The sequence below is a fragment of the Carlito syrichta genome, unplaced genomic scaffold (assembly GCF_000164805.1).
Source record: "Carlito syrichta isolate Samal-C Ts95f unplaced genomic scaffold, Tarsius_syrichta-2.0.1 Scaffold302893, whole genome shotgun sequence".
NCBI lineage: Eukaryota > Metazoa > Chordata > Mammalia > Primates > Tarsiidae > Carlito > Carlito syrichta.
Window position 1 is genome coordinate 426,676 of NW_007246989.1, and position 13,777 is coordinate 440,452.

General features: G+C 36.4%; 1 protein-coding gene across 1 annotated transcript in view; it reads right to left on the minus strand.

Annotated features, from left to right (window-relative positions):
* The window catches only part of LOC103259569 (CUB and sushi domain-containing protein 1), a 238,044-nt gene that overhangs the window by 207,734 nt on the left and 16,533 nt on the right, over positions 1-13,777 (minus strand). The window contains exons 2-3 of the mRNA XM_008057227.2: positions 8,242-8,360; positions 4,462-4,531 (exon numbers count right to left, since the gene is read on the minus strand). Of these exons, the coding sequence (XP_008055418.1) occupies positions 4,462-4,531; positions 8,242-8,292 (121 nt within the window). The 5' untranslated portion in view covers positions 8,293-8,360. The remainder of the gene's footprint in view (positions 1-4,461; positions 4,532-8,241; positions 8,361-13,777) is intronic.

Sequence of the window (13,777 nt, forward strand, 5' to 3'; positions counted from 1 at the left end):
ACTTATAAGTGGGAGTTAAACTAAGAATCTGCATAGACATAGAGAATGGTATAATGGGCACTGCAAACTCAGAAGAGGGAGGGAGATGGGATGGAGGGACAAAAAAATCACCTATCAGGCATAATGTGCACAGACCAAAAACTATTTGTACTCCCAAAGTTATTGAAATCTTTTTTAAAAAATTTGTCTAGCAAATGCCAATGGTCCATGTGATGAGAGCTCTACCCAAGGGCCTGGCCACTGGGTACATCTGCCAAACACACAATAATCACCTAATTACTTGAGAACTTACTTAAACCTACATGTAATCCTTTTGTTGTTGTGTGTCTGTAAAACTAAGAATCAGCAACGGAGCATAAAATCAGAGCTCCCAAAAAATGTGTGTCAATGCCCACTCAGCTGTAGAGTTGGAAAACTGCTTGACCATTCTTAGGGCTTGTTATGACATTCAAAATAGTCAGTGTTGGTTAAGCTTGGAGAACAACGCTTGAGACTTGGGACACTAGAAAAGCAATTTTATATACATTGTCTTCCTTGGTATTAGCACTTTCCAAAAGTGGGCATGAGATTTCCAAGAGTTAATAACTAAAATTTTATCTCTCTATGAATTTCTAATCCTAAAATGTCCCTACTTGGATTAATCTAAAGCTGACAGCTAAAAATTAAAAAAAAAAAAATTCTTTTTTTGTTTGCTTTGTGTTGTTGTTTTAAGCCAGAGTCACTCTGTCGCCCAGACTGGAGTGCAGTGGCAAGCTCACGGCCACCCCAGGGTCAACCCGCTGGGCTCAGGTGATCCTTCCACCTCAGCTTTCCAAGTAGCAGGAACTACAGGTTTGCACTATCATGCCTGGCTAATTTTTTGATATATCGCAGAGATGAGGTACCACCAAGTTGCCCAGGCTGGTCTCAAATGCCTAGACTCAGGCATTCCTCTCGCCTCAGCCTCCCAGAGTGCTGGGATTACAGGCTTGAGCCATCGTGCCTGACCAGAAATAAACCTTTCAATTTCTCGAATAGATCTTTGAAATTTATCATGGATTATGTGTGAGATTTTTCAATTAAAAAAAAGTTTTTGGGAGGCTGAGGTGAGTGGATTGCCTGAGCCTGTGGGTTCAAGACCAGCCTGGGCAGCGAGACCTCATCTCTACAATAAATCAAAAAATCAGCCGGGCATGGTAGTGCATGCCTGTAATTCCGGTTACTTGGAAGGGTGAGGTGGAAGGATCACTGGAGCCCAGCAGGTCGAGGTTGCGGTGGCCGGAAGCGGCCACTGCACTCCAGTCTGGGCGACAGAGTGAGACTCCAACTCAAAACAACAACAACAACAACAACAACAAAAAATTTGCTCTATACTTTATAGGAAATTACAGAAGTTGATATATTTTCAATGTTTGCTAATATTCAAGATATGTTAAATAAAATATAATATAAAAGTCACTTATATTTTGCTAATATGTGTTGACTATTCAAATTAAACATTCTATTACATAATATAAAGTGACAGCAAAGGCATATGATTTGATTGAATGCCTGCTTGCAATTTATTTTATTTCAAAGTTTAAAATATTTCAGTTCCCAAGTTTACAGGAAGGATCTTCACTTATAAATAAATAGGGAGATTAATATTCTGTGTGAGTTAAAACAGGACACTGTCACCCTTACATTCCTTCCTCTCAAATCAAAGCTGAGATTTTAAATTTCCATGCAAACCACTTCAGGTTTTTAGCTGACATGTTAATCTAGACATTTATTTTTATCAAAAAACAACTTTCACAAAATAAGACACTGACCCACTAAGGCACATTTTTCACTAGTAAACAAATATGCTATGGTGAGCTTCATATAGAGAGGCATTATTTCCTGGACAAGACTATCATAAAGGCTGAAGTTTTGTTTATTTTACAGGTATGGTGTAGTTTTATTTTCCTCTGTACACAATTCCATCTGCATCCCACACAAGGTAGTTAAATTGGATATTGCTAAAAGACATTTAATGCCCAAGATTTACTTGAGATGTGGAGAAACTAGGCTGTCAGAAGAACAGGTAACAGAGAGTAATTACCCTGTTTTACCTGTGGGGACCAACACACTGTACTAACATATTCCTCAGCAAAATGAATTCTCTGTAACTTGTGAATAGTTTAGAGGATATTTTAAGGATATATTACGGTCTTTAAATTGTTTGCATTATCTATATAGAGGTAACCACTTTCTCTTGAAACAACATCTGGCAATATGGAATGGTTGACGTTAACCATCTGAAGAAAAAGAGCTTCTGAGTGTGTCCCTCAAGTATACTAGTGTATGGAAGGCTATGAGGAACTACGAAGAAGGCACCCTTGATAGTGTTTCTGGTTATTCTGAGGCAGGTTAGCCAGTGCAGTTTAGACATGAGTAAATTTCTTGTAGCCAGGTCTAAATTAAAACAGGATAAGCATTCAGACATCTGTCTTATCAGTACACAACCTTCACCTGACTAACCAGACATACCAGACCTGACACTATTTGGGCTGGAATATGTACCTATCGGTACAGTAAATCACAGAAACAATAGGGAGTTGCCCCAAATACAGACATGATGTTATTTTTAAAAGTCCAAATCTAGTTAGGCAATAACTTTCATTATTTAGAAGGTCCCTATGACCTTAGAAGGTTGAGAGATGGTCATCAAAACCTGTAACCAGATACCTGCAACCCACTCCTCTTAGTTCATGGTTTCTTTAATCATCATTGCAAAGTTATCTAAAGCTTCTTGTCAAAGGCAAGCACATGTCCTTTCTCGTAAGACATCCATGCTTTTCCCTGAGCATACTCTTTTCTTTCTAATATTTTTTTCTTAAATTCTACTTTGGATTTACTCTGAAATTCTTTCCTGTGGTAAACTTAAACTTTCTGTAGTATACTTGTAACGTAACTACACTCCACTCCACTCCACCTGACATTAATTCTTGAATTGAAATTATTGAGTATCTACCATGTGCTGAAGAAACACAGGTGAGTGGTACATGTCTCTGTTGTCAAAGTCCTTGAGGATTATAAGGATGACAGATTACATCATGATGCCTTTACAGGCCAATATAAAGAGGTAGAGTCACGCACATGGTGAGCAACTCAGGATAGGGATGGCTAATTAGACCTGAAGGTGGGCATGTGGACAACATTGGAAGGAGGGCTCTCTCTCTCAAGTACAAAATCCAGGAGTGTGTCTAAATCTTCCAATATTTTAGTGCAATATTTGGAAAAAGGAGAAGTAATGCAAAAATACCTATGGTGAACAAAATGCCAAATTGTCAATAAAGACAAGATCAATACTACTGATTTTTTTTCTTTTGCCTCATCCCTATAATAATGTTGGGGCATCACTGGATGTGGAAGCTGAGGGTTTTAGGATTCTATGCAGACAATAATTTAGGAAGGGGTTGTGAGATCTTAAAGCTAAGCCATTAGAGGTAAGAATCACGAGTGAGGATGCATTCAGGTGGAAGTGTTGACAAGAGTGGTAAATCACTTGGATTTGGGGAGTGAGGGAGAAATCCAGATAATATCCAGATTTATTGTCAAGGCAAAAAAGTTGCAATGAATGGCCTTTTCAAAGGGAGGTGATCCAGGAGGACAGTGGGGGTGAAAAAACCAGTCAATATTTAGACTGGGGATAGGAGACTGAAGTAACCAGCGTGATGATCTGGCAAGGTCATAGGGCCACATGAGCTGCTGGTAATGATTTTTTTTGTAAGGGCTACAACAGATAGGCAGCAGGCAAAGGTTTAGGCCTGAATGAGGGAAGTGCCCTTCTGTGTCCTCTATCATTGACCTTTGCATTCAGGGACTTCCTGTAACAGAGGCAAAGGTCACCAGTTGTGAAGCCTCAGAATCACTAAACTCACATCCTATAATCTGTGCTTAATAGGTCTTTCTTATTCAAATGCAAGGTCTGGAATATTTTCCCTAAAGAGGCAGGTTGATCTGCCCCCACCTCCACTCCAGGAAGTTCTTCCACAGGTTCCTCCCTGGGCTATATTGAATATGAAATACTATGATTCTAAATTCAAATCGGTAATCTGTATTTCTGAATTTTGTTTCCGAATACTTTGTTTTTCTGAAGCTAAAGATCTATACAGAAAACTGCTCAGATTTGCAGCCCAGCAACATTCTTTCTTTCCCCCAAATTAGCAAACTGGCTTTCTGATACCAATGCAATTTGAGTTTAGTGCCCTGCACAGGCAGTCTGGGTAAACTGACCCAAAAATGCTGGAAAGACTGACCTGCTGCATGCGGTGTGAGAGGGCACATGTTACATTTTTGTTACATCTCTACCACACTATTATGCTATTATCGTACAACACACGTCTTGAAATTAAGACATTTCTAAATACATCATTTGAAGTCCAAGAATAGAGTCAGCAGGCCACCGTGTTCTCTAGAACATATGTGTGCAGAAACACAATTACAGGTTATCCATACCAATGCAGAGGGGAGTTGGGTAATTCCAGCGACGGATAGTTCCCGGCATACAAGAAATGTGGGAACGGCCCTGTGTAAAAGAAAGCAAAATAAAACTCACATAACCAAAACAGAGTATTTATGTGCTAGGTGTTTGTGGGAATTTCTGTACTTCCTTTACTTGTTCATTTTTTCATTGAAAATATTTTTAAAATTCAGAAATCATGAAATCTATTTCTAATAATGATTATTAGTGAGTTGCATATTTTTGAATCAACATAGAAATATGCATCATTATATTTCTTTGTATTAAAAATAAATTTTTACAATGTCCCTTTAAACAGACCATAATTCTGCCCACCTCATTTCTTAATACTTAAAGAAGATTAATTGAATTGAGCAAAGTATGTCTTTTTTTTAATCAACAGAATTTATAGATTTTGGTCTGAGAGGCTGAAAATAATGAGAAAACACTGGATACTGATTAGAGGGTAAAATGTCAGCAATAGGCTGTCTGCTTATAAAAAGGTAACTTCTGTGCTTGTCTATAATAACAAGTCACCTGATCATCAGGGTTCAGCAAAGAACTGGGTCACTTCCTTCATCACAGAAAAAGAAGACTTAATATTCATTTCAGTCCTGGACAGCCTCACAAGTTGTCATATTAACCTGCCCGCACTGAATTAATTCTCATCACTCAGGTCTCCTTATCCTTTAAATATATGAAGTTTTCAACTTTCAAAGGCCTGTTCTAGTCTTTGCCTTTTAAAAATCAAACCACAGAGGTTTAAAGCCAGATATATTCTGTGCTAATATTTCTCTTACAATTAAAGAGAAAGTGAGAAATGGGACTTCTATGTGTGGTCTATTTTTATTTTTATTTTTTCTGATTGTGACTCAGTGGCCTTATCTGCCAGGTTTACTTATCTCATGAATTTCCATTTATCATTCACAATTGGCATACATGCAATTGAAAAACAAATCTTTAATTCATGGTAAATAATTCTAACCACAGTGAGAATACACAAACAAGAATTTGCACTAATGCAGTTTTCAGTGCAAACCGAACCCTTAAGCTCACAAACATTTCATACCCAATTCATCTGCCACAAAACCAATTTTCTCACACTTTGTGACTTTTTAAAAAGTAGTTACAGTAAAGGAAGACTGTATTTATTTTTAAAGAAGTTATTCTGGACAGTATTTTGCTGCTAACATTTATACTCTGTGTATACACATTCTCTGATTCATTAAATTATTTTTAATAAATTTCTTCCTAAAATATGGATAAACATAAAGTGCAAAAGCCTCTAAAATATTTACTAAGGACTACCAATAAAATAGTCATTTATTATCAATCTAGGTCATATTCTGTTATTGATTTTGATACAAACACTTCAGATAAGTGATTCTAGCTAAAATGTAATGCGTCTAAACCAAGACAGAATCCTGTGTATTTATTTAGTAGTTTTCACCCAAGTGGGATTTTCTTTATGTTTTAAAAGAACACTAAAACAAGACAGCCAAGACAAAACTCATAAATCATTCCAATATTCAGAATATACTTTTGGTGTGTGATTTTATGGCAAGCCCATAAACCTCACTGGAATATGCATTTATGGACATTCATGTGTCAACTATGCAGGGAACCATGCTTTTAATTATTAATATGCAATTTATACATCCATCATTACAAATATTCAATGTGTTAGTAAAATTGTTGGTTGTTAGCAATTAAAAAAAATACAAAATCTTTTTTTTTGTCATGGGAATGACAAGCAGCAGCTTGCAAACTCAAACCTTGGAATTATTTGTAGTAAAGAAAAAAAATCCAACTTAGTTTGTGCTTGCAAAACAGAGCTCACATGGTCTGGTTGGGCTGTGCAGACATGTGTCCACGGGCCTGCGTCTCTGAGTAGCATTTTAAACAAATCATTATAAGAAATTTATTTACTGGAGAATCCTTTCTATTTTCTTCACTGATAGCTGTAGTAATATCACCAAGGAAAGAACATTAAGAGAGACTGCAAAGTCACATTATTAACAAGTGGAAAGAAGATGGTCAACCATGAGCAACAGCAAAGCAAAGTATGGGCATTTGCGGGAGAGTAGAGCCAACATGCTATCCACATGATTTCAGTCTATTATGATACAAGTCAGAAAGGATAAAGGCATAAACTGGCAGGTTGGTATAGATCGAGGTGTCCCTCTATGAAACCCTTGAGATATGACACGTCACTCTTTACCTTATAACGTGTGAGGGAGGAAAGATGTGTCTTCAAGAATCAGTCCAAATAGTCCTAGGCACTTGGCTAAACACTTATCAAGATGGCACAACTCCAAGAGAGCTTCCTCACTAGAGTCACCACTGTGGGAAATTTTGTAGAGTTCCAGCAATGACTGCAGTACTCACCACCAGCTTTATAATGTGAGTTGCAGGTTTTTGTTTTTGTTTTTTATAAGGGTGACTTTATATAGTGATATATGTTTATAATAAGAGCAACAATAGTTTTCATTAAATGAAGTGTGCTGAATATTTTACAGATACTTTCTCTAAGCTTAGAGTGTACATCTATGGTACCTGCATGTGCTGATCGGAAATGACATGAGTGTTTGTATATGAAGTGCTTGTTTCATCACGCAGTCAGCATTTGGTTTTTGCTAGCTGCTGTTATTGTCGTCAGGAGTGCTGTTACTTGACTCAGTTCCATATTTACCCCATCATACATGCAGAATCTGAACTCTATGCAATGGTGTTATTTCACTACTGCGTAGTTGCAACACTTTCTGATGCTTACACAGGCTATTTTACATGTGATCCCAGAATATGGTTACAAAGAAATGTCCTTGAAAGACTATCAGCTTCAATGCCATCATAAACACACAGCCAAAGTATTCTGCTTGAATTAACTGAATAGTAGAAAAATGAATAAGCATAATAGTTCTCCTGGACATTGGTATACACATAATTTGATTAACAATTTTTATTGTTGGCAGGGAGAATTATATAAGAATTTTTCTAAGTGATGGGAACTATTCTGGGAGTAAGCATATTCAAAGTTAAACAAGAAAATAAATAACAGAAAAATGACCAATCTTGCCATGTATTAATTTACATAAAATATATAGACATTTTAAATAAAAACTTTTTATATAAAAAGTATATTAAAAACTTTTACATAACATTTCTTGGAAATTATTTAAATATATAATTTGGGTACCTTATTTAACTGACACAGAGTAAGTATAAATGATGATTTATTGAACCGAATGACTGAGAAACTTTAAATTATTGGGGTGCCAGGTTTTCAAACAGTGTCAATACTTCACCCTTAGAATGCTCTCTGCATTGTTACCTAAAACACATACATTTTGAAATAAAATAATGCTAAAAAATAGACTGCTTGACACTGAAAGCATATTTTGTCATTTGAAAGCTATTTCCACATGGTGATTAAGATTATCAACATGCATGATTTTCTTGGAACCTTATAGAACCCTTATTCTGAAAAATGGAAAATAAGAGCTGTCAGCCACAATAAAGTCAAGTAAAATTGTGGGTATATATTTTGTGTGTCTTAAATTAGCTTAAAGGCTGAATCGATAAAGTTTGTATTTATTCTTGAAGTAAAAAAAAAAAAAAAGATGCATGAGTTAATGTAAATAGGAGGATTCACAAACTGAGTGAGGAAAACCATATTAAATGTCTGGGTACAAAGTGAGGGCTTTAGGTTTAAGTGAACTGCCCAAAGAACATCATGTTGAACACACGCTATTATTGAGAACCTGAAAGAAAGATACCTGCAAGGTGTATCCAGGCTCACACTGGAAGGAGAGCACGTCATTTACCATGTACCGATCTCCTAGTTTGATGCCATTGCTCGGGAGTGCTGGTTCCTGGCATGCAGCAAGGCCTACAGCTGGAAATGCAAAGACAAACACTGAAAATCACAATATTCCCAATATTTCAGTGACCAAAATTTGTATTTTTCTATTTTTCTTTTCTCCTACAGAAATGAACAAAAACTTTAATTCTTTCTATTGTTATTCCACCAAAATGATGTAAAGTAATTTTAAATCACATTTATGAGCCAATTCTTAAATATTAGTTTATTTCACTTCCATTATATAGTGAATCGAGGTTTTTCTTCAAACAATAAAATTTGTTTCTTCCATGTTTAGTATAAAATCTCCCAATTATGATATATAAACATTATAAGAGGTTCTTAAAAATGGTTTCCTATTATATACAAAACTCCATGATATTGTCCTCTTACTTTTATTTTTTTCATGCATACTTAGCAAACTTCATGAATAATTTTAAGTGTGAATCTGGGGATTCTATTCTTTCAGAAGAACATAATATGAGAACAAATATTTTATAATGTGGTCTTTGTCTCTTTCTGTATGTCTCTCTGTCTTTCTATCACTCTCTACCACTCTCTCTCTTAAAGACAACAAAAAAACTATCATGAACAGTCTATTCTTTGATAAATAGGATCAATATTTACAACTCCTGAAACCATAATCCAATACTTACTTAAATGACTTGCCTTCAGTTAAGACACTCACAGATTTTTTTAAAAATACATCATATAGTGTTGAAATTCAGGCTAATATACCACATATATTAACTCTAAGTATTATTTAACACTTATACCTCTCTATGTAAACCCTTATCATAAGAATAAACAAAATATCCAGCTATAGTATTTTATAGAATCAATAATTCATTTTAATGGTTGGTCAAAGGGTACAAACTTCTTATAGGATGAGAAAGTTTTGAGGATGTAAAATGTACAGCATAGGTTCATGATGGATTGTCAATTGATTAAATTAAAATGCATTTAATTAAAAGTGCATTTTTTATGCCAAATTTCTTCCATTTTTTCCAGTATATCTTGGAGAAATAGCAGGAAAGGGCTTTTCTAGTGTAGACCAGCTTAACATCCTTTATGTGACCTTGGATTTATATTGTATCTCTTTTTTTCTTTTTTCTTTTCTTTTTTTTTTCTTGGAGTCAGAGTCATACTCTGTCACCCAAGTTGGAGTTCAGTGGCATGCTCACAAACACTGCAACTTTGACCTGCTGGGTTCAGGTGATGCTCCCACCTGAGTCTTCCAAGTAGCTGGAACTATAGGTGTGCACCACCACACTCGGCTAATTTTTTTATGTATTGTAGAGTCGAGGTCTCTCCCTGTTGCACAGGCTGATCTCAAACCTGTAGGCTCAGGCATTTCTCTCGCTTCCATCTCCTAAAGTGCTATGATTACAGGCATGAGTCACCATGCCCAGCTTATACAGTATTTCTTATACTTAATGCTACCACAAATTAATTTATCAGGTGAGTCAATTGATTGGAACTCTGAGAACCCAGGCTGGGATGGAATATGTGGGTAGTTAATCAGAGGCAAACCCCAGCAGGAGAGAGAAGAGAAAAAAATCCACGCTGGGGCCACTACATCCTGTGATCCCACATGTGATGAAAATACACATTGTACAGCCTGTCCATAGAGCTCAGCCCTACATGGGGCCAACACACTTCCTCTATTCTATGCATGCCCCATTGCACCATTAAACTTCCCTTAGAAAACACACAAGTGCACACAGATAAGATGATTAAGAATTTCAAGAAGAGGGGCCGCAAGCATGGCACCCACTCCAAGACTGCTAGCTCATGAAGCAGGTCTGGGTCTAGTGTATGGAGTCTGGACAAGCAACTCTTGGAGATAAAAGACAGGGGATAGAGGAAAAACACTGTAGGGTCACCATATGCTAGTCACCGTGTCTGGTGCATTATATTACTCTAACCCTCAAATAACCTCATAACCAAGGCGGTTACCACAGCTTTGACCTGCTGAGTTCAGGTGATCCTTCTGCCTCAGCACTTCCAAGTAGTTCCAAGTAGCTGGAATCCCAGATGCATGCCACCATGCCTGGCTAATTTTTTATTTTTTATTTTTTGGCTTTTTTGTAGAAACTAGGTCTCGCCAAGTTGCCCAGGCTGATCTCAAGCCCCTGGACTCAGGCTACAAATGTAAGTTATAGTGATACTATATAGCCATCATTTTGGAATACTGCAAGTATACACAATTGTGCAACAGAAGAGAGAGTATAACTAACACAAAAATGTTCAAAAATCAAAAGAAAAAATATTTTAAGGTAGAAAATAAAACATGATAATTTACATTAAGTTCTAGTTACTAAATTCTCACCTTTTACATATAACATATGATGTGCTTTTATTTACTTACTATACTTGTTTACTAGATGTTGGTTTATATGCCATTATTATATATTAATTTAATTTCATTTTCTCCTTCTTTGAACTTTCTACCTAAATCCAATTCATACTCTGAAAAAAAATTGCATTTATATCTACTCCCTCAATAATTCTGATTAATTTTCTGAATACCATAAAAACACAAAAATATCATTTTTAATCAATGTTTAGTATGGTCACACTCAGGAAGAATTTATATGCAGATCATAATATTTGAAATGTAGAAAGAACCATCTTTTTCACCTTTTTCGGCATCACCTTTTTCGGTATATGTTAGAAGCTAAGAATACAAAGATAACATGTTGTATTTGTAAGAGTGTTTTTAGTAATATCTCTTAAACATGATGTTATATTTACCCAGAAATTGAGTGACAAAGTGGATAAGTGGTTTACATGACCAAAGTCCAAGTATTTTCCATAATTGCATTTATCACAAAGATACATTGATCTTCCTGCAACACTGAGGGTAATTCAAGACAGAGTGAAAACACTGGTTTTATGTCACTAATAGAGGCAAGGCACTTGCAGACATTTTAATATTTGTAGTTAAAGGTGTGACAGACACAGGTACAGAAAACATCTGAGAGTGAGGTGCAGGACAGAAGGGTGGACATGTCAAGGAGGGTCAGGGCAGAGCATACTCTGTGCTTTACAGGAGTGAGGCAAAACTTTCTTTTTTATTATAAAAATGTGGGGTACAAATCAGAGTTAGGTATACAAACATTGATTATGCAGTTACCCTTGCTGATAAGGTATGCCCCTCCCTTCCTTAGCAGTTTCCCTCAACTGCCAATTCCACCCCCCCCTGAAAGTTTCTTACTACTGCCAATTATTGTCTTATAGTATTATCATTGTTCAAGGTTTGTTTAGGAGTGAAAGCATACGAAACTTTCAAAGAAAGACATCAACCATGCACATGACGGACCTGAGACAGGAGAGTGGTAATGCAAAAAAGTCAGTAACTTAGAACAGAAAGTAAGTAATCTGTTTCTTCCCGACCTTTAGGAGACAGAAGGTGTTATACTAAAGAATATTTGGTGAAGAGAAAGATGAGTCCATTTGTATTGAATAATTGTCCTAGTTAAATTTGAAATCCAGGTGACATTAAAAGAGCAGCCCACTTGGCATTTGGTAATAAATATGAACCAGAAAGAAGGTAAATTTGAGTCTTTATGTGTATAAATCATTCTTTAAAAAAAAATCTGTGCCTTAACACATCTTCCTTTTCTGAAGCATTTTAGAAGAAAGATGCTTGCATTGATTGAAAGTGATGTCTTATGTTGTTAATCCGGGGGGGGGCTGTATCACAAAGGTGATGGGAAAACCTGCAAAGCAGTTGCTTTAAAAGTTTTTAGTGAGACACAAACATAGATACCTAGGAAAAAATACAAAATTTTAAAATTTTTAAAAAGCGGTTCTACAGACTGACTAAAAAGTTGTGACAAATACTTCTCAAAAGAAGATATATGGGCAGCCAACAAACACATGAAAAAGTGCTCAGCCTCACTAATCATCAAAGAAATGCAAATCAAAACCACATTGAGATACCACCTAAACCCAGTAAGAGTGGCCATCATTAATAAAACAAACAAGAACAGATACTGGTGAGGATGCAGAGAAAAAGGAACTCTTCCACACTGCTGGTGGGAATGCAAACTAGTGCAATCTCTTTGGAAGACAGTGTGGCGATTTCTAAAAAACTAGAAATTGACTGTCCATATGACCCAGCGATCCCCCTATTGAAATATAGGCAGAGGAATTCAAATCATTCTACAAAAAAGATACCTGCACATGCATGTCTGTTGCTGCTCTATTCTCAATAGCAAAAACATGGAACCAATCATGCTGCACATCAAAACTGGACTAGATTTTTTAAAATGTGGTACATATACACAAAGGAATATTATGCAGCCATAAAGAAGGACAAACATATGGACTTTGCAGCAACTTGGATGGTTTTATAATCTTATCATACTCAGTGACCTATCACAGAATCAAAAAACAGAGTGCCATATGTTCTCACTCATAAGCAGATCTTGAACAATTATCACAATACTATAAGAAAGGGATTGGCGGTAGTGGGAAACTGCCAGAAGAGGGGGAGTAGCATTGGCAGTTGAGGGAAACTGCCAGGGGTAGGAGGGGCACACCTCATCAGCAAGGATACCTGCATAATGAACATTTGTATACCTAATCCTGAATCATACCCCAGATCTTTAAAATAAAATTTAAAAATAAAATAAAATATTCAAAAGCAAAAAAAAAAAAAAAAGTTGTGGAGTACAATCGTATGATAATACATTTTAAATTATTTTTTTCTGGAGCAGAGACATTTGGAAAGACTAAATTGTCACATTGTTAGCAAATTTTTGATGGAAAAAATTGCTTTCAAATCATAGAGTATATATATATATATATATATATTCTTTTTTTTGAGTTGGAGTCTCACTCTGTCACCGACTGGAGTGCAGTGGCCATTCCCGGCCACCGCAGGCTCGACCTGCTAGGCTCCGGCGATCCTTCTGCCTCAGCCTTCCAAGTAACCGGAATTACAGGCATGTGCTACCACGCCCGGCTGATTTTTTGATTTTTTTTATTGTAGAGATGAGGTCTTGCTGCCCAGGCGGGTCTCGAACAAACGGGCTCAGGCAATCCACTCACCTCAGCCTCCCAAAGGCATAGAGTACTTATATTTTATACCATAAGTGATAATATAACACATGTGATAAAGCAATGTTTCTTTAAAAGTCATTCACAGACTACCTGATTCTGAACCAGGTGTTCTGATTAAATGTGAAGACAACATAAATACAAATCTTGTGGGAGCTAAAGGTTTAAAACCAGTGCTATGAAGACACAACAAGATATATGGGTTGGGATGAGGGTAGTTCTTATGTATTATGGTGTTTTAAATACTATTATTCACAGATATATTTTGTATTCATTTCCAATGTTAAATCTTGAACAGGGCTCAGTGACTCAGCCTGTAATCTCGTGCTTTGGGAGGCTGAGGTGAGTGGATTGCCTGAGCCCGCAGGTTCGAGACCTGCCTG